This window comes from Perca flavescens, chromosome 2 (genome assembly GCF_004354835.1).
Source record: "Perca flavescens isolate YP-PL-M2 chromosome 2, PFLA_1.0, whole genome shotgun sequence".
In the NCBI taxonomy this organism is placed as follows: Eukaryota; Metazoa; Chordata; class Actinopteri; order Perciformes; family Percidae; genus Perca; species Perca flavescens.
In genome coordinates, this window is record NC_041332.1 from 3,277,306 (window position 1) to 3,299,226 (window position 21,921).

A 21,921-nucleotide genomic window follows, 5' to 3' on the forward strand; every position below is an offset into this window, starting at 1 on the left:
AAAGAAAAGAGTTGGATTTGTCCACTGTGAATGTAGTAGAAATGTTGTCAGGGGGGTTAATAATTTAGTTTATTGTAGAGAAGAGACTCTCGGGGTTGTTGGAGCCGGAGTGTATGAGCTGTGAGTGGTAGTAGGACCAGGCAGTGTTTAGGGTGCTTTTGTATAGTGCACTACCCCCCCTCCACAAAAAAAGGAAGTACCTTGTTCAGTTGTATTTTTCTGTTCTGTATGTTCAAAATAAAAAGTTGATCTAAAAAAAAAAAAACGAGCACAAGGCGACATTAAAGAACGGCTTGTGTATTTTTAAGGCCACAGAGTCAAAATGAAATGATTTATTAAAAATGTAATAATAACTTATAATAATAAATTATTTCAGGCGAGTGTGTTTTTCAGACATCGGCAGTCTGGTGTTAGAATCCTCTGCCGTGAAATACAATACACAATACAAGACACAATTTTACACCGTTTAGCTGTCAGCATTTTAACCGTGTTTACTCCAGCTGCTAGCTATTTATCTGGATAGGTTTTTTTGTGTGTGTGTTTTTTTGAACGATGGAATGAAAACAAGCCAAACTGAAATAGGAGTAACGAGGCTATTTTTAAAATGTAAGGAGTAGAAGTAAAAAGTCGGCTGTACAATAATTACTCCAGTAAAGTATAGATTCCCAAAAGTTCTATTTAAGTAAGTATGATATATAGTATAATGAAGTATTTGTACTTCGTTACTTGACACCTCTGCTGTTTACACAACTGTTTGCCCTGTAATTCCAGAGTCCTTCCACCTCATAACTCAGCTGTACGTAGCTTTACGTGTTGAAAGTTGAAAGCAAATAATAGTAAAGCAAACACTGCTTCTTCTAATTAAAATATATGCCTAATTATTAATTGGTCTTTATCATTTCAACTTATTCAACCAACTTCTTTGACATTTGTGCTTTAACATTTCAGACCAAACCCTCTTTAATTGTCACATATTGTAATGGACTGGGCTGCAGCCTCTGCCGCGAAAGAGGCAAAGCAGCGGGTGTGGGAGAAGTTTGGAGAAGACATGGAGAAGGACTTTCGGTCGGCACCAAAGCGCTTCTGGAAAACTGTTCGCCACCTCAGGAGGGGGAAGCGGGGAACCATCCAAGCTGTGTACAGTAAGGATGGGACACTGTTGACCTCAACTGAGGAGGTAATAGGGCGGTGGAAGGAGCACTTTAAGGAACTCCTGAATCCAACTAATACGCCCTCTATGTTAGAGGCAGAGCTGGAGGATGACGGGGGATTGTCGTCGATTTCCCAGGCGGAAGTCACTGATGTAGTCAAACAACTCCACAGTGGCAAAGCCCCTGATGATTGATGAGATCCGTCCAGAAATGCTCAAGGCTCTGGGTGTGGAGGGGCTGTCCTGGTTGACACGCCTCTTCAACATTGCGTGGAAGTCTGGGACGGTGCCAAAGGAGTGGCAGACCGGGGTGGTGGTTCCCCTTTTTAAAAAGGGGGACCAGAGGGTGTTTGCCAATTATAGGGGTATCACACTTCTCAGCCTCCCTGGTAAAGTCTACTCCAAGGTGCTGGAAAGGAGGGTTCGGCCGATAGTCGAACCTCAGGTTGAGGAGGAACAATGCGGATTCCGTCCTGGTCGTGGAACAACGGACCAGCTCTTCACTCTCGCAAGGATCCTGGAGGGAGCCTGGGAGTATGCCCAACCGGTCTACATGTGTTTTGTGGATTTGGAGAAGGCGTATGACCGGGTCCCCCGGGAGATACTGTGGGAGGTGCTGCGGGAGTATGGGGTGAGGGGGTCTCTACTCAGGGCCATCCAATCTCTGTATGACCAAAGTGAGAGCTCTGTCCGGGTTCTCGGTAGTAAGTCGGACTCGTTTCAGGTGAGGGTTGGCTTCCGCCAGGGCTGCGCTTTGTCACCAATCCTGTTTGTAGTATTTATGGACAGGATATCGAGGCGTAGTCGGGGTGGGGAGGGGTTGCAGTTTGGTGGGCTGTGGATCTCATCGCTGCACTTTGCAGATGATGTGGTCCTGATGGCATCATCAACCTGTGACCTTCAGCACTCACTGGATCGGTTCGCAACCGAGTGTGAAGCGGTTGGGATGAGGATCAGCACCTCTAAATCTGAGGCCATGGTTCTCAGCAGGAAACCGATGGAATGCCTTCTCCAGGTAGGGAATGAGTCCTTACCCCAAGTGAAGGAGTTCAAGTACCTTGGGGTTTTGTTCGCGAGTGAGGGGACAATGGAGCGGGAGATTGGTCGGAGAATCGGGCGCAGCGGTGCGGTATTGCATTCAATCTATCGCACCGTTGTGAAAAAGAGAGCTGAGCCAGAAGGCAAAGCTCTCGATCTACCGGTCAGTTTTTGTTCCTACCCTCACCTATGGTCATGAAGGCTGGGTCATGACCGAAAGAACGAGATCCAGGGTACAAGAGGCCGAAATGGGTTTCCTCAGGAGGGTGGCTGGCGTCTCCCTTAGAGATAGGGTGAGAAGCTCAGTCATCCGTGAGGAGCTCGGAGTAGAGCCGCTGCTCCTTTGCGTCGAAAGGAGCCAGTTGAGGTGGTTCGGGCATCTGGTAAGGATGCCCCCTGGGGAGGTGTTCCAGGCACGTCCAGCTGGGAGGAGGCCTCGGGGAAGACCCAGGACTAGGTGGAGGGATTATATCTCCAACCTGGCCTGGGAACGCCTCGGGATCCCCCAGTCGGAGCTGGTTAATGTTGCTCGGGAAAGGGAAGTTTGGGGTCCCCTGCTGGAGCTGCTCCCCCCGCGACCCGACACCGGATAAGCGGACGAAGATGGATGGATGGATGGATATTGTAATGGAGTCTGGCGTGACGTTTTCTCCAGACAAGAGAACAACAGATATCGGCTGTAGAGACTCCTGTATAAAGCCTAGCTCACAATAACAGTGTTCTGGCGCCATGTTAGATCCATTTTATTAATGCGGTGTAAACTAAATGTGTCAGTAATTAGCTTGTAACAAGCTACGGTTTGCTGCAGCCCAACTAGCTAGCTGGAGGTCCCCGTTAATCCCCGGGCTAAAGAACGGCAGCTAAATTACCTCCAGTGGGAAATACGGCGGCGGTGTTCTGTTGTTCCTGTTCTTTTTATTCCTCCTTTTCCTGCCTCGTTTGCCTCTTTTCGTTCGCGACTTTTTCGACGTTTTCTTGCCGTTATTGCCGGAGCCAGAGCCCTGTCCGTGTCTGCTGTGTCCGGGCGACACTGCACCACTCTCGGAGAAACCCCCCATCGCTGAGCTCAGGATGAAAATGGTTCAAACTCACGGTAATAAAATAACATGTAATACCAATAATAAAGACATCACATGTCCCTAAACACACGGCCTGCCTGTGTGGAGACCTGCCGCAGAGGATGCTCTCTCCTCAGCATCACAAACACCGTCAACTCTGATCCGCTCAAACGATTTTATTCCAATTATTTTTGTCATCTTCTTTCCACATTCCATTTTTATTCGCTTATTCCAATGTATTTTATTTCACTTTTTCCAGTTTTTGTCACCTTTGGTGATGTTTTGGTTTTTTTTTGTTATTTTTTCAGATTTTTTATTTATTTATTTTTTCCAGCATTTTTCTAGGTTTTTACAACATTTGTCACTTTTTATAATGTTCTTTTGTTAGATATAGAAAATGTTTCATAAACATGATGAATTTGACCCGAGGACAACTCTCCAACAATACAACTTTTTCTGCTGCTTTTTCAGATTCTTTTTTCCCGTTTCCCTATGTTTTTGTCACTTTTCTTCTATTATATTTTGGCGTTTGTTGTTTCCACCCCCTCGACGTTTTTTAAGCTTTTTCCGTCATTTTTGTCACTTTTTTGGTTATGGTTTTGGTATTGTGCCTTGTATTTTGTTCTATTTCTGTTTGGTATTTTGGTCCTGTTTGGTCTTATTATGATTGTGTACTTCTCTGTCTTGTTTGTATTTTGTATTCCGGTTTGTTTTTCTGTTTCCTGTTTTATTGTGAAAGTCTGGTTTTCTTTCTTGTCTTATCTGGTTTTACTTCCTGTGTTTTCCCGCCTTTTTTGATTACTCTCCCTCTTCTAATGTGTTTCACCTGTTCCTTGTTTTCTCATTACCTCATGTATTTAACCTGTGTGTTCCCTTTGTCTCGTGTCAGATCGTCCTGTGTTTCTCTGAGTTTTTCCGTATGCTTTTTCCAGTCTCTTTACTGCTGTTTTCTGTTAAAATAAATCCTCAAGCTCAAACCATCTCCTGCCTGCATGCCTCTCCCTGCATTTGGGTCCTTTAATTCCCCACACCGTAAAATTTTTCAACGTTCTTTTATCAATTTTGGTTCAAATGCTATATGATTAAATAAAACATCCAAATTCAATGACAGTAGCGAACTGGTCATTTATTTCACTTGTGGAGAGCTTTGTAGGGAACCATCCACGTTATTATTTTGAACATTTTGGTTGATAGAAACCCAAATTTCTTATATAACTTACTTTTAGAAAATGGACCCAATGACAACAGCAGGGTTAACGTTTATGTCTATCAGAAGAACTGATTTAGGAATAACACCATTAACATTCTTGGTCTCAACAAAACTTTATTTCTGCAATTATGACACAATAATTCAGACTTTATCTTTCCTGTCTCATTAATGAGGAAAAAATTAAAACATCAGACAACCAACTTACCCCATATACCTCTTCATAATTCATCAACACATTCCTTTGATGCATCATGACACAAGTTATGAACATCTATTTAAACCACTGTTAAAACCACAGACATTTATTATAACTTCCAGAAGAAATCATTTTCTAAAGACACCAAAGCAAAGAATTGCTGCACATTTAACCATATCATAATAAATGGAATAAAGTGTAAATCAGTCACCAGACAAAACAGATTCTGTAGAAATTACGATGTAAAATATATGAATATGTACATTTGTTCTGTTGACTGAAAATAAATCAATAAATTAAATAAGATCAGTGATTAGTTTACTCTGACAGGAGAGATGATCAGAGGGGCAGAGTTTTTATCACCTTCATTCCTATAGGGACTGAAGAATGGGAAGAGTTTCTCAGTGAAGGAGCAGCCAGTAAAGGAGTAGATAAGAGCTGCAGCATCTACGTCATAAAAGGAGACCAGACCCTCCTCATAATCCACAAACACCCCCACCTTCTGAGGAGGAGACTTCAGAGAGAGAAGGACACGAGGGTCAGCAAGAGCTTTGTACTCATTTCTATTTCTCAACCATATAGTCCAGAAACCTTTCAGTGGGTTCAGTGTGATGTCTCCCTTCCTGTTGATCGACTCTCTGGCCACTCCTAAATCCCATTCAGTCTTTCCTTTAACTTGAACCTCAAAGTAAAATCTGCCTGAAGAGAAACTCTGCTTTCCTAAAACACTAGCACACTTTGAAAATCTCTCTGGGTTGTCTCGGAGATTCTTCTTCACATCACCATGATTCACCTGTTTCCCATCATCAGACAGGATGAGATTAGGATATGCTGTATCAGGATCAAGAGTCACATCTACTGCATACTGCTGGACCCTCTTCAGCTCAGACTCAAGCAGCTTCTTCATCTCTTTACGGAGTGTCTCCTCCAGCTGAACCAGAGCTTTCACCACAGTCCCCTCATATGATGATGGACGGATGCTGACCTCTGTCCAGTCCTTGGTGGGTGGAGGTTGTTGGATGTTTAGGGACTGGACACTCTGGAGAAGATGGAGGTGGTCTTCAGAGCGTGAGAGCTGCTCCACCTCAGTGATTCTCTTCATCAGCTCAGAGATTTCCTGTTCCAGCTCTTTGATGAAAGCTTCGGCCTGTTTTTCTGTTGTTTTCTGCTTCTCTTTGATGGTGTTGATGAGCTCATTCAGGCCTCTCTCAACAGACTCCTTCAGAGAAGTGAAGACCTGAACACCTTCTGCTATCTCTCTGTCTGCATCTTCCTCACTGAGGTCGACTGAGTGTTTGATCTCCTGAATCTTCAGTCGTCTCTTCTGGATCATCTTCTGAATTTCAGCCCCTGTCTTCCCCAGCTCTACCTTCTTTTCTTCATATTCTTCTTTCAGAGGAACAACATCATGCATCTTGTGGTCTACAACAGTGCAGAGCATGCAGACACATGTCTGGTCGGTCTTACAGAACAGCTCCAGAGGTTTATCGTGCTTCGTACACATCCTGCCTTCCAGGTTCTCCACAGGGTCGATCAGCTGATGTCTTTTCAGACGTGAAGCTGTCAGATGAGGCTCCAGGTGAGTCTCACAGTAGGAGACCAGACACACCAGGCAGGACTTCAGGGCCTTCAGTTTGGTTCCAGTGCAGACGTCACAGGGAACTTCTCCTGGTTTGGACACTTGTTGCTCTGAGCTGCTGCTGCTGGCTTTCTGTTGAGCTGACTGTCTGAACTGAGCAACCATCTCAGAGATGAAAGTGTTGACCCTCAAATCAGGTCTGGTGGTAAAACCCTCCTTACACATCTGACACAGGTACTGGTCATTAATATTCCAGTGATCAGTGATGCAGTTTTTGCAGAAGTTGTGACCACATGGTATGGTGACAGGATCAGTGAACACCTCCAGACAGATGGAGCACAAAAACTGATCTTCAGATGACAGAATGCTCACAGCAGCCATATCTACACATGGTGTTAAAGAAAAGAAAACATTTGATTGAAATTACAGTTTTATTTAGAGTAGCAAGCAGTGGTGAATGGTCACTTGCACATTTGCGTCGGGGATACTGATGGAGGGCTGGTCAACGTGGCTGTGCATTTCCAGGATAATCAGACACTGTGCGCATAAGTTAGACATTATTTTGCGTGGAGTGTGTGACACTAAAAATAAGTATTGTATATTCTGTATTCCTGTTGCTACAATGTGGCCCTAGAGAACATACATCAAAGAAATGTCATGTTACTGTATACCATGTGTAGACAACACCATGTACATTTCATGTTATTCGGATGATCTGTGTCGCATACAACATACATAGGCATTTAGATGTCTTCAAAAATTTAGGGCAGATTGGACAGCGTAAATTCAATTTAGAACAGCTTCCTGTGTTGTGTTGAAACATGGAAATTGCCTCATCCCAACCCTGGTGTGTGTTTAGGAGCGCTATGGATCCGGCTGGCGAAGCCCGACCTCAATCCCTGCAGAACGTTGCAATTTTCTCCAGTTCTGACATGTATTGCAATTTTCAGAAGTTTTTAAGCATCCCAAGTTCCTTAGAAACGTAAAAAAAAAATCTCTTCTCTACAAAGACAATATCTTTTATTGACATATACCATTGCACGCCTCATCTGAAACAAGTGTGATGAATGTTATCTTAAGTAAATCATATGATGATGAAGTTGTTGGGGTTGTGGGTTTCCAGTGTTTCCCACACATAGACTAATGTGTGGCGGTGCGCCTCACTATCAACACCGGCCGCCGCACATTGCATTTATTTAAAAAAAATGCTATTTAAAACACGTTCTGAGTATTGGATAAAGCCAGGTTCAAAATTATTTTTTCATTGTGTTCACATATTAGATGGGAAAACAATTACAGAGGGATTTATGGATATCTACTTTTGTTATCTTGTAAATCAGAATATACTGTCAATAGCCTTAAAAAATCGATTTTCGCCGTGTTTTTTGGAATAAAATGTTAATTAAATCGGGCTAGGGCTAATATATTTACAAATCACTCTGGAATAGTCTTCATAATATAACTAGGTACAAGACTGGAAAGTTTGGTGTATAAAGGTGCTACTGAAGTGGAGATTTCGGACTTGCAGTAAGAGAGAAAAGTCATTTTGAGAAAACAGGCATTTTATAGCACAATTCCACTAATTTCTATTGAAAGCCATGAATTACAGACACATATCCCTTCAGGTCCAAGTAAGATCCATGCATCACACTGTTTGACATACAAAACTCATTACTGCTTCATCCATCACTGATCATAACATCCAAAACAACACATCAACATGGCCTTCAACTGAAGACCATTACATCACAAACTTCAAACTGGCAGAAACAACCATTACACAGCCTGGTTCCCCCAAGTTAGTTTACAGTCTACATATCCATGCCAGTACCATATGTATGGCCCTCAGCCATCTCCTGCTGGTGTCTTTCCACTTTTTTGGCTGTGCTTACACTTTGCACTGGAGGAATGGACACTATTGGCTTTTGAGATCCTAACCATGTCGTCATCCTTCATTGCATTAACAGTCTGTGCTCTGAAGCCACAATTTTTCCATCACAGCCAGCATGGCAGAGGCACCCTCATTGAATGTAGAAATAGCCATACTGGCTGCAGTTTGTGGACACTGGGCCCATATAACCAAGTTGAGGCATGCGTTGCCATTCTGAGTGCCTCCATGCTGCACAGTCACTGGACATCCGGTGATACAAAGGGATGAGCTTCTTATGAATCATTCAAAAGACCAATATTTAGAACACTGGAGAAAGCAATCAAAGTAGACTAAATTGTTATTAAACACATTATCTTCACACTGTCAGAGATACGAAGAAGAGACGGATCCTGACTAAATAGCCTACAGGCTCAGTGACCACCAACTGGGTCAGACAGACAGGTCATAGAGAGAGACAGGCTCAGTGACCACCAACAGAGGTGCACTTCATCCTCCACTGGGAAAAAGTATCTTCACTAAGAGATTTACACCTTGGAAAAATATCCAAAAAAAGTTAACACCAGAAAACAAGCTGGTAGTTCTCCTAGGAGAGGAGACAGCAGCTCTACTGACAGCTAAATATGGATCTGTCTGCCACAGCCTGAGGGACTCTCAACCACTTAGGATCCCAAAATTACAGATTTGTTTAGTATTGTATAGTAATTATATTAGAATAGTATATATGTGACACCTACATATTTAATATATGACATGAAGGCTATGAATTTCTGTAAACTGCTTGGTAGAAAGAGAGAGACAGTGAGAGAGAGAGAGTCAGTCTGATTACCTCCGCTGTCTGAAAACTCCTGTTTTCTGAACGACAGTTTAAACATCGACGTACTATATGAAGACATTTCATCATCTGCTGTCTCAGTGTGTAATCCCCTGCTGGGTCTTCTAACTAATAACAACTGTTTTCTTCTTCTCTGAGGTGATTTTCGACCGTTTTCAACACATTTATTTTGACATTCTGAACTACCGCGGGAAATGTCAGAGCGCGTCACGTGATGATTCTAAGTGAATCACATTGTCCGAAATTGGCAACAGCCAATGAGATTGCGCATTTAGAGTTAAATCCCCCCTTTTACTTTCACGATTGGATGCTGATGAAAAGGAAATGACCATATTTGGATCCGACAGCATTGTAGAGGAGAGAGAGAGCTTTCCAACGGTATATGTGATGACAAGGTGCAGAGAGCGATCGCGGAGCAGCAGGGTGATTTAGAACGCCAACTTTTGTTGAATTTAGGAGAAATCTACCGATGCAAACAGACAAAGTATAGTAAAATAAAGACCTAAATGTGTATTTTTTACTTTTTTTCACCAAAAGTCTGAAAGAATACATGTTATTGCCAAAAATCTCAAAATTAGCTGCCTGTAAGGCCACAATGGAGGCTTAAAACACCATTGACACACAGCGTCTGTCTCCATCAAGGAGCAAAGACAGCTGGCGAAATTCACAAGTTCACCAAAGGTTGGTATCTATCTGGTGAACACCTTTACACAATCACACATTCACAATCACCGACCCGACTCTTGGGATTGCGCCTGCTTTAGAAAGTTAACTAGTCACAAGTTTGCTGTAAAATGCAGTTGGGTTGTCGAGGTCAAAACACTATATAGCAGCTGTGAATCAAATTAACGTATTATACATAATGTAATGTTTTTACTCTTACACTGAATGTTTGCTGCTTCAATCCAGATGAGTATTGAAAAGTATTTTCAGCGACTGAAAAAGGCCCGTGTTGATGATGAGGACCAGCCTGAACCGGAGGTATCAGTCTGAAACAGACCTGAACAGTCCAACCAGTGGAATTAGTTATTGTATTAATTTGTTTACAATATTTTCAGGCTTCTATCAGTGAAAAACAGGGTCAGGGACAGAAAGAGATAGATTTGTTAGGCATTAAAGTAGGACAGGACAGCATCCAACAGCGTGTCCTCAGTTTTTGATACTTGATTGTTACGAAAATCAACCTGTCTATCTATCTATCTATCTATCTATCTATCTATCTATCTATCTATCTATCTATCTATCTATCTAGCTATCTATTTATCCCCCACCCCCCCTCTGTTGACACGGGCCCTGTGTTTAATGTCCTCTGTTCTGTTCAGTCCTTGTCATGTCATCATTGTTGTTGAATGTGCCTGCTTGTTCCTGTTTTCTATGTACTCCTGTGGTTTGGACCTTTTGATGCCATAGTGGAGTCCAGTTACTACTTTTGGAATATTTACCTTGTTTGGATTCTTAAAGACTCACGTAAGCCTGGATGGTTTTCTATTAATAATGAATTCTACACCTGCATCTGCCCTATCGTGTCGTGCACTTTGGGTCCAGAATCCTTTTCCTGCCTCAGCACTCGGCCATTCCTGACAGAAGTGTTTTAACAAGCCTGGACAAGCTGATGTGCTACTCTGATAAAACAGCACAGAATATGTCCACACCCTGTTGTGTAGACCAGTTTTTATTAAAGAACAGCACTTCTAACAATGCTCTGCTTACTGTACATTTCCTCCTGCTGTTTCACATTAAAAGCCTTCCAATGGTTCTCTGGTGGAAAGCTTTTATTGTGAAACAGCCAGAGGAAATAGAGAAAGTAGTGTGTAGGAGGAGATCAGTAACCAGTTCCTAAAGTCCTGAGAACGGACACAGAGAGACTGTTTAAAGCTGTTAAAGTGGACTACTGTATAGTGGGCCTGCTGACAAACAGCCATAGTTATATTGTTACAAATTTCACAAGTAATTAAAAGAGTAGAACTTCCTTTGTGAGTAGAGCTGAAGTTTAGTGTTAATCCTGGTTGTAGAAAGTGTAAATGTGATCAGCTGTACTCACCAGTGTTTGTCAGAGACTCTGCTGTGTTGTTGAGAAAGACCTGATGAAGTCAGTTTGAGTTTTCTTTCAGAGAGAAACAGTGTCTTGTCTCGACTGCAGCGTGGCTCACAGTCTGACTAACTTAAGTTTCATTTCCTTGAGTGTGACGTTGTATCTCTCCTCTTTCCAGTGTTGCTCCTCCTCTTACTGCAGCTCTGTGATCTGTTTCCTCCCTCTCATGGTCACTCTTATTGTGAAATACCAGGATGTTGTCTGGTTGATATGGAGCAATGGTCATGCTATAACTAACGACTTATTATGTGTGTTGAAACATTAATGTGCCTCAGCTTTATTTTACCCAAAATAGTTTAGTTTATAGTTCATTGGACACAAAGAGAGAGACGTCACACACATCTGCAATGTTGCATCAAATCGTCCAACAAATATATAATACAAAAAAGTACCGTTGTGTACCGGAACAAAATTCCAGGTACCGGTAGTGGTATTGGTTTAGATGCGAAAGGTACCCAACTCTAGGGTGGGGGCATATCAAAGGGTGGGGTCTGGGTGTCCTAGTTCAGGTATTGCAATCAGAACATCTGTAGTTTTCACACTACTGTGTGAGTTTGGTACATCTGGTGATCTATCCAGAGAAAGGGGTTTAAAGACGTGGGGGGCAGAGGCTGGAGCCCATTGGACAAGGTGAGGTGCTATAGCTGCTAAAACTAAAACTAAACTGTCATTGAAGCAAAGCTTTATTTGTTTTTGTGTATTCATCAGAGCATTCACAGAAATCACCCAAAATCAGCACAGGGAGGCGAGTAGAAACAGCTGTTTACACTCCAAAAAAGGTTGAAAAGGGGCGCCTGGGTAGCTCACCTGGTAGAGCGCGCCCATATACAGAGGTTTACTCCTTGATGCAGCAGCCGCGGGTTTGACTCCGACCTGCAGCCCTTTGCTGCATGTCATTCCCCCTCTATCTCTCCCCTTTCATGTCTTCAGCTGTCCTATAAATAAAGGCCTGAAATGGCCAAAAAATTATCTTTACAAAAAAACCAGTGCTTTAGTGTACGTTTCTGTCTCTCCTGGTTTTGGGCCTCTTAGTTCTAATGAAGAGAAATCTTAAAGCTGCAGCACACGATATTTTAGACAGAAGTCTTCTTTGTGTCGACAGGTTTTCTTTCTTTCTTTTCCTGTTTGGACACAAAGCCTCCTCTATAAGGAACTCCAAGTTTGGTGTGGAAGAACTGGACAGGTCTACAGCCCTAACCCATCCACAGCTACAGAGAGGTGACCTACAGAAAGATGGAAACATGTCCACCTCTTCTTCAATCCTGAGAATTAAAATGAGACACACTGAGGATCCAGGGACTTTATAAAGGACTTCCTTAACTAGGACATTTGTATTTGGTTGAAGCAAGAAACTGTTGGTGAGCCTGAAATGCTGCCCTGGAGGAAATGACTATTAGGCTAATACACAACACTCCTATTACATGAACCTTGGCATTCCTGGCTCACCAACCAGAACACATACTATGGTAACGTTATAGCATAGCAGTAATAATATAATAAGCCAAAGCTTTCTATTTCATACAGTTGTCAAAAAAATGTGTTAAATATTACTTGGGAAAGAGAGAAAAATGTGTTTTTAGCTAACTGTACTAACACCACAGCCACATTTTCCCGCGGCGCGCCCAAAGGAAAAGATGTCGACCAGATTTCATTAACTATTCTTGCACTTTAAAGTTTGTTTCGATATTGGGAAAGTTAACTAAAACATAATGACTGACTGAGACCTTTACCTACATTGAAGAGATGAACTTGTCAATTTGGCATACAGTGACATTGCCTGAATATCTGTTAACACCATCTGTTCCACCTCATAACTCAGCTGTAAGTAGCTTTACGTGTTGGAAGTTGAATGCAAAAAATAGTAAAGCAAACACTGTTTCTTCTAATTAAACTATATGCCGAATTATTAACTGGTCTTTATTATTTCAGAAAATGTATGCAGACAACTTCTTTGACATTTGTGCTTCAACATTTCAGACCAAACCCTCTTTAATTGTCACATATTGTAATGGAGTCTGGTGTGACGTTTTCTCCAGACAAGAGAACAACAGATATCGGCTGTAGGGACTCCTGTATAAAGCCTAGCTCACAATAACAGTGTCCTGGCGCCATGTTAGATCCATTTTATTAATGCGGTGTAAACTAAATGTGTCAGTAATTAGCTTGTAACAAGCTACGGTTTGCTGCAGCCCAACTAGCTAGCTGGAGGTCCCCGTTAATCCCCGGGCTAAAGAACGGCAGCTAAATTACCTCCGGTGGGAAATACGGCGGCGGTGTTCTGTTGTTCCTGTTCTTTTTATTCCTCCTTTTCCTGCCTCGTTTGCCTCTTTTCGTTCGCTACTTTTTCGACGTTTTCTTGCCGTTATTGCCGGAGCCAGAGCCCTGTCCGTGTCTGCTGTGTCCGGGCGACACTGCACCACTCTCGGAGAAACCCCCCATCGCTGAGCTCAGGATGAAAACGGTTCAAACTCCCGGTGATAAAATAACATGTAATACCAATAATAAAGACATCACATGTCCCTAAACACACGGCCTGCCTGTGTGGAGACCTGCCGCGGAGGATGCTCTCTCCTCAGCATCACAAACACCGTCAACTTTGATCCGATCAACAGCTTCCGGCTCTTTCAAAATAAAATGCAACAGTGTGGTTCCGGAAGTCAAAATCACGTTCAGTTTCTTAAGTGTTTGGATTAGCCTACGTCTAAACACTTTAAATCAGTGGTGTAGTCTACATAATACGAGGTATACCCACTAAGAAAGCTCCAGGATTTCCATATGCCCACCTAAAAATGTCCAATGACACACAACGTAGGCTACTTTCCATTATATTTTTGATATATTTTGAATTGTCATCTTTTTTCTTTTTCTTAGCATAGGCTAAATAAAGGCATTTCCACCATAAATTGGTGCATTAAAGTGTCCAAAAGCAGAAAATGAAGTTCCCTGGGGGAGGACACCCAGAAGGGGAAGGGGGGGAATATCATAGTGGGGGACACTATGATATTCCCCCCCTTCCCCAAAGGTAGATTCTGGCCCAAATATATACATTACAGTATACCCACTACAATACTAGACAGGTGTAGTACAAGACTACACGACTGCTTTAAATTATCAATTTCATAATAAGAACAACAGCAGGTTCTCCAAATAGGAAAGTGGCTTACATTTAAAAGTAAAAAGGCACAACTGTTGTGGTAGAAAGACCAAAACCCACAGTTTAAAGTGATATCAGAAAAACTGATTTAGGAATAACACCATTAACATTCCTGGTCTTAACAAACAGACTTTATTTCTGCAATTACGCCACAATAATTCAGACTTTCCTTTCCTGTCACAATGAGGAATATAAAAAAATAACAGCAGACAACCAATTTACACCATATACCTCTTACATCCTAATTTTCCAATCAGATTTGCACTTTACCTTTAATTTTAGATATTTAAAATGAGAACAAAAAATCAACACATTAATTTGATGCATCATGACACACGTTATCTGGACGATATCTATTTAAACCTCTGTTAAACCCACAGACATTTATTATAACTTCCAGAAGAAATCAGTTTCTAAGGACACCAAATATGTCAAGATGATGTTTGATTCAATTTGCAAAGAATTGCTGCACATTTAACCACATGATGTTAAATGGAATAAAGAATAAATAAGTCACTGCAATAAACAGGTTCTGTAGAAAATAAGATGTAAAATATATTATGTACATTGGTTCCATTGATTGAAAATAAATCAATACATAAAATGAGATCAGTGATTAGTTTACTCTGACAGGAGAGATGATCAGAGGGGCAGAGTTTTTACCACCTTCATTATTACAGGGACAGAAGTATGGGAAGAGTTTCTCAGTGAAGGAGCAGCCAGTAAAGGAGTAGATAAGAGTTGCAGCATCTACGTCATAAAAGGAGACCAGACCCTCCTCATAATCCACAAACACCCCCACCTTCTGAGGAGGAGACTTCAGAGAGAGAAAGACTGAAGAGACAGCAGCAGCTTCATACTCATTTCCATTTCTCAACACTATAGTCCAGTTACCATCTTCAGGACTCAATGTGATTTCTCCCTTCCTGTTGATCGACTCTCTGGCCACTCCTAAATTCCAATCAGTCTTTCCTTTAACTTGAACCTCAAAGTAAAATCTCCCTGAAGAGAAACTCTGTTTTCCTAAAACAATACAGTAACGAGAAAATCTCTCTGGGTTGTCTGGGAGATTCTTCCTCACATCACCAGGATTCACTTGTTTCCCATCATCAGACAGGATGAGTTCAGGATGTGCTGTATCAGGATCAAGAGTCACATCCACTGCATACTGCTGGACCCTCTTCAGCTCAGACTCAAGCAGCTTCTTCATCTCTTTACTGAGTGTCTCCTCCAGCTGAACCACAGCTTTCACCACAGTCCCCTCATATGATGATGGACGGATGCTGACCTCTGTCCAGTCCTTGGTGGGTGGAGGTTGTTGGATGTTTAGGGACTGGACACTCTGGAGAAGATGGAGGTGGTCTTCAGAGCGTGAGAGCTGCTCCACCTCAGTGCTCCTCTTCATCAGCTCAGAGATTTCCTGTTCCAGCTCTTTGATGAAAGCTTTGGCCTGTTTTTCTGTTGTTTTCTGCTTCGCTTTGATCGTGTTGATGAGCTCATTCAGGCCTCTCTCAACAGACTCCTTCAGAGAAGTGAAGACCTGAACACCTTCTGCTATCTCTCTGTCTGCATCTTCCTCACTGAGGCCGACTGAGTGTTTGACCTCCTGAATCTTCAGTCGTCTCTTCTGGATTATCTGCTGAATTTCAGCCTCTGTCTTCCCCAGCTCTGCCTTCTTTCCTTCATATCCTTCTTTCAGAGGAACAACATCATGCGTCTTGTGGTCTAAAACAGTGCAGAGCATGCAGACACATGTCTGGTCGGTCTTACAGAACAGCTCCAGAGGTTTATCGTGCTCCGTACACATCCTGCCTTCCAGGTTCTCCACAGGGTCGATCAGCTGATGTCTTTTCAGACGTGAAGCTGTCAGATGAGGCTCCAGGTGAGTCTCACAGTAGGAGACCAGACACACCAGGCAGGACTTCAGGGCCTTCAGTTTGGTTCCAGTGCAGACATCACAGGGAACTTCTCCTGGTTTGGACACTTGTTGCTCTGAGCTGCTGCTGCTGGCTTTCTGTTGAGCTGACTGTCTGAACTGAGCAACCATCTCAGAGATGAAAGTGTTGATGTGCAGTTCAGGTCTTGTGTTGAAAACCTTTTTACACATCGGACACAGTTGCTGGTCACTAGTATTCCAGTGTTCAATGATGCAGTTTTTGCAGAAGGTGTGACCACATGGTGTGGTGACAGGATCAGTGAACACATCCAGACAGATGGAGCACAGAAACTGATCTTCAGATGACAGAATGCTCACAGCAGCCATATCTACACATGGTGTGAATGAAAAGAAAACATTCAAAATACAGTTAATTTATGTTTCAAGCCGTCCTGAACGAGCCCTCGCCCATTCCTGTCGAGGATACCAATGGAGCCTTGGACGTTATTTCCTGTGTGAAGCATGTGGCACTGAAAATTAGGTATTGTACATTTTTTACCACTTCCTGTGTCCACTATATGGCGCTAGAGAACACACACTGATGTAATGTCATGTTGCTGTGTATCATATGTAGACCACACCATGTAAATTTCATGTAAATCAAATGATCTGTTTCACGTACGACTAACTTTCTGTTGTCAGTAGGTAGCGCTATAAATTTGACTTAATATAGGTGTGTAGATATCTTCAGCAATTTGGGTCAGATTGGACAGCATAAAGTCAAGTTAACAGCTTCCTGTGTTATGGTGAAATATGCAAAGTGCCTGACCCATCACGTTTTTCCACGGTAACACAGAAGCTTCCCAATTTGGCATCGTGAAGGTCTTGAGATTCTGCTGACCCAATTTCAGATGGATGTGTTGAATCTCCAAAGTGGACTTTGTAACAGTTCCATACCTGTAAACTGCCTAAAATGGCATTTTGTCAAATGACTTATGACATCGCTCGAGGTATCGACTAATCCTTCGCAAATTAGCGTCACATTATTTGTAGAGTTATAATAATAAAATATGAAACAAATCCAATGACCCTTCTAGTCTGTTCCTTCCAGACTCTGGTACATTAGCCTGGTCCTACCAGGCTCTGTTCCATTTCATTTGTCCAGAGAGTCTGGCCTCTCTCCATTGACAAGTGTTTACTTCCTTGAAGACGGGTACTCTGTTTAAGTTTAAAACTATTGGATCTGCCCAGAGCCACTCTGGATCTGCCATAACCAATCGCTAACGTTTGGTCGTGATGTATATCATGCACATGTGCAACAAGAGGGGAGACCGACAACAACTATTGGCTTATATTTAGCATTAGCATCGCTACCATTAGCCTTAGCCTTAGCCAATTCCTTCACCACTAACGGAGCGAGCTGGAAAATCAAACTTTTCCCGAACCGCGTGGAGAGGAGGGAGCACAACATCATGGCCACCAACACAACTCAGCAAAGATTGTTCTTGCTCGGGCTTTAACTTCTGGATATTCAGCAGTGTTGCCACAACATAACGAATGCTTCGCTCATATATTTCTAGCGCACGACCTCAACGTCATCGTTCTCAGCCACTCCCTCTGTTTGCTGATGGGACCGCCAAATATTTGGCCGGAGAAAACCCTATAATATACCGCAAAACCCAGACGGAGTACTGAAGGGAAATGAAAATTTAATGGAAATACGTAGAAGGGCTGAGCCAGGCTAAAACCCCTCTAGGAGGAAGTTGAAAATGTTTGCTTAAGATACATGAAAAATGCATAAAGCTAATGAGAGCAATTTGGAAACATGTCTGAAATGATGTGAGCAATGTAGGTACATAAAACCGTGAATACAAGAGAAACATTTTTCCAACTAAGGCCTTCCATACATCAGGGGGTAGCTATGAAGCTCGCTATTAAAGCATGAACCCACTGCTGAATATTCTGGCATCGTTCACAGGTTTTGATGTGTGCGTTGAATTTTGTGAGTGTTTGTGTAGGGGTGTCAACAACGTCAAAAACGTTATCAAAAGGCAGAAATTAATTAGGAGCGCTGTAGAGCCAACACGCTGCACCAAAAGCCCAATTGCCACATCAAATCTAAATTATTACTTGTTTAAATATGGGTGTAACACAATGTACGTTTGTGTACATCCTAAAGACCTCAAACATAAAAATAAACAGAGATAATCCAAAATGGCTGACCCTTGTCAAAATTAAAAAATATATTAAAACAATTTAATATATACTTAAAAATGAGAGCAACGATCCAACCACATTTCCTGTAAAATTAAAGGAATTTTATCCAGGGCTTTAAATTGACACCCGCCAAATGCGCATGAAAATTAATTATGAGCCAGTTTGGCCGGTGATGGATGAATTGAAGCGTCTTTTTGAATCAGCTGACTGCAGACATTTTTCAAGATTGGTCTGTTTTGTGCCAAGACATTTGGCCGGTTTTGCGTGTCTTTGGCTTGGAAACATAATCTTTATCTGGCAACACTGCTTATAGCTCTAATCCTACATTTCCCATGAACACTTTGTCATGACGTGTTATACCACCGTTGACTATGTGCCTAGCGTGCGTGGTATCGATTACGAGCTAAACCAGAGGAGCTGAAATTAAGTAGTTGAGTTAGATAGGAAAAAACTAACTTGGCTAGCGGAAAACCTGATTGACTGGTAACTTCAAAAAAAAAAAATATATAAAAAATGTTAATTTAAAGCTCTGATTTTATCCCAACCCTGGCGTCTGTCAGTTTCTCAGAAATGTAAAAAATAAATCTCTACAAAAACAATATCTTTCAGTGACAGGGAGCATTAAGCGCCTCATTGTTTGTGTAAAAAGAAACAAGTGTGATGACTGTTATCTTAAAGGAGAATTCCGGCCAATTTTTACGTTAATCTTGATCGCTATAGCTACGCGAGTACTTTCGATAGAAAAAACCCCGACCCAAATCAGTGCAGGTAACACGGAGAAGCTGCAGCTACGTACTACAAGCGTCCCCTGAGCTAAAACGGCAGTGCTCAGGGCAAGTTTTAGAGTGCCTTTGTGCCTCTTAACAGACACAAAATGCAATGAATATGTCTGTGCCACAAGAACAGGGCCATCTCGTGTCAACAAGATGCGTTTTCAACTCAGACATTGTTTAAATTCACCTACCCTGGTCCCTGTCTCGATCCTGCCAGTAGCTAGCTTGCCCTGCTAGCTGATAGCCGTTAGCTGCCGTTTGGTGAGTGTATTCAGACAGGCTTCTGTGATAATCATCCCAAAAACAATCCACGGAGCGGTGGTGGTGTGGCTATGTCCTCCAGAGGACAGGTCATGTCACGTCTTGAAGTGTATTCCCCCCAAAAAAAAACAATAGTGCTGTAGTAGCTGTTAGCTGCTAGCTGCCCTCCGGTGAGTGTGTACAGCCAGATAGCTGTTAGCCGTTAGCTGCTAGCTGCCGTCCGGTGAGTGTATTCAGCCAGGCATCTGTGCTAATCATCCCAATAAAAATCCACGGAGCGCCCGGTGGTGTGGCTATGTCCCCCAGTTACTGAAGGCTACCTTTAGCTTGTGCTTGGAGCAGCAAGTTCATCTGCCTGTTTCCCCTCTGTCTGTCAGTCTTGTTCTTTCCAACTCTTGAGGCTAGTTCTTCGTCTGTATACTCTGGTTCGAATAAATAAGGGTGACCATCAAACGCAAAAGGCTCTTCCGTGTGTTGCATATCAGCTATATTCTTCATACTCCAAGCTTCTTCCGTTATAAACAACTCCGCTTTTCACTCTTCACACACACTACGCTCCAATCTGCAAATTACTGTTTACCTTTTTCTGCTACAACTGAATTCCCAGGAGACCGCGCGATGCAACAGCTAGGCTTCAGTAACGCTATTACTGTGCAAGCCACAGACATCGTTTATCCCGTTTCCATGTAGTTACATAGTCACTGATATGGTCATAACCACTACAGTGCTCAATTACCTATTTTGAGGGGGAAATAATCTAAACCTTTCGCTGCAAAGGCATGATCTGTCCTATGCAGGATATCCACCAACCCACCGGGCGCTCCGTGGATATTTATTGGGATGATTAGCACAGATGCCTGGCTGAATACACTCTCCGGACGGCAGCTAGCAGCTAACGGCTAACAGCTATCTGGCTGTACACACTCACCGGGGGCAGCTAGCAGCTAACAGCTACTACCGCACTATTGTTTTTTTTTTTAGGGGGAATACACTTCAAGACATGACATGACCTGTCCTCTGGAGGACATAGCCACACCACCACCGCTCCGTGGATTGTTATTGGGATGATTATCACAGAAGCCTGTCGGAATACACTCACCAAACGGCAGCTAGCAGCTAACGGCTATCAGCTAGCAGGGCAAGCTAGCTACTGGCAGGATCGAGACAGGGACCAGGGTAGGTGAATTTAAACAATGTCTGAGTTGAAAACGCATCTTGTTGACACGTATGGGCCCTGTTCTTGTGGCACAGACATATTCATTGCATTTTGTGTCTGTTAAGAGGCACAAAGGCACTCTAAAACTTGCCCCGAGCACTGCCGTTTTAGCTCAGGGGACGCTTGTAGTACGTAGCTGCAGCTTCTCAGTGTTAACTGCACTGATTTGGGTCGGGGTTTTTTCTATCGAAAGTACTCGCGTAGCTATAGCGATCAAGATTAACGTAAAAATTGGCCGGAATTCTCCTTTAAGTAAATCATATGATGGTGAAGTTGTTAGGGTTGGGGGTTTCTGTTATATTTCCTGTTTTATTTTGTCAACTCTTGCTCTGTGTTTCCATTGATTCCTGTTTCCCGATCTGTTCTGTTTTTCCTAAACTCATCTTTATGAATGTATGTTTGGCTTGGTTTACTTCCTGTATTATTTTGTAGTGTTTGGTGTCATGTGTCTTGGTTTAGCTTTGTTTCCTGTTTGAGTCTGATTTGTCCCTAATATGTTTCACCTGTTGGCCCCCTCCCTGCTCGTTTGGCCCTGTGTTTAATGTCCTCTGTTCTGTTCAGTCCTTGTCATGTCATCATTGTCGAGTGTGCCTGCTTGTTCCTGTTGTCTACGTGTCCCTTTGGTTTGGACCTTTTGATGCCATAGTGCAGTCCAGTTTCTAGTGATGGCGAACTGAAGCTTTCTGAAGCAGTGAAGCTTTCAAGCCAATTGTATCGAAAAAAGGTTCACTACTCGAAGCTTCAGAACTCTATGGTGACATCTGGTGGTGAAGTTAGGGATAGCATTGTGTCACAAACTGTTTCACAGTTATTAGCCATGAATGTCTTTAGAGTAAGCCCGACCCAACCCGAGCCCGTGCGCGTTGTGTCCGAGCCCGGCCCGACACATTAACTGGAATCATGAGCCCGATTTTAACCCGACACTTTTTTAATACGTCTGACATTCTCATACAATTCAGAGTTGTTTGAACTGCAGAAATCTGTTTAAAATGATCTTAATGAATAATGCAACAAGGACGAAGCATGTAAACTGCGCTGTTTGTTTATTCAGAATGGAACGGATCGCAAACGGATCTGAATAAAGAAACAAAAAAAAAAAAAAAAAAAAAACTCAATGTATTTCTCTGTGAGGGCTTGCCTCGCCCTCACGCTTGGAGAAGTAACAAATGAGGAGGTTGAAGGCTGACTATCATCTTTTCTGCCACGGAGAGCCTGCTTCATGTGTCTGTTCATCATCCAAGTCCCCGTTTTATTTGCTGTTATAGGCGACAGCGTGCTGCACTTAATGCACTCAATAAAGCCGACACATATTGTCACTGCCCACGACTTGTTTAAAATGGTTCCATACCTCCGACTTTCCTCCAAACTTGCTCAATGG

General features: G+C 42.6%; 2 protein-coding genes across 3 annotated transcripts in view; both read right to left on the reverse strand.

Moving 5' to 3' along the window:
* Positions 1-4,564: 4,564 nt before the first annotated feature.
* Positions 4,565-11,098, reverse strand: LOC114564879 (E3 ubiquitin-protein ligase TRIM21-like). The gene is made up of 2 exons (XM_028592530.1): positions 10,996-11,098; positions 4,565-6,614 (listed from the first exon to the last, which is right to left on the reverse strand). The coding sequence occupies exon 2, from the start codon at positions 6,610-6,612 to the stop codon at positions 4,966-4,968; it is 1,647 nt and encodes a 548-aa protein (XP_028448331.1). The 5' UTR covers positions 6,613-6,614; positions 10,996-11,098; the 3' UTR covers positions 4,565-4,965.
* A 3,232-nt stretch (positions 11,099-14,330) lies between these two features.
* LOC114565326 (E3 ubiquitin-protein ligase TRIM21-like) overlaps positions 14,331-21,921 on the reverse strand; it is a 54,488-nt gene continuing 46,897 nt past the window's right edge. For both annotated transcript variants that reach the window (XM_028593324.1, XM_028593316.1), the window contains exon 2: positions 14,331-16,465. In XM_028593324.1, coding sequence (XP_028449125.1) covers positions 14,817-16,463 — 1,647 coding nt within the window. In that variant the 5' untranslated portion in view covers positions 16,464-16,465 and the 3' untranslated portion in view covers positions 14,331-14,816. The remainder of the gene's footprint in view (positions 16,466-21,921) is intronic.

Bases quoted from the DNA above. Each gene is read 5' to 3' on its own strand.
- LOC114564879 (XM_028592530.1), bottom strand. From the start codon at position 6,612: ATGGCTGCTGTGAGCATTCTGTCATCTGAAGATCAGTTTTTGTGCTCC.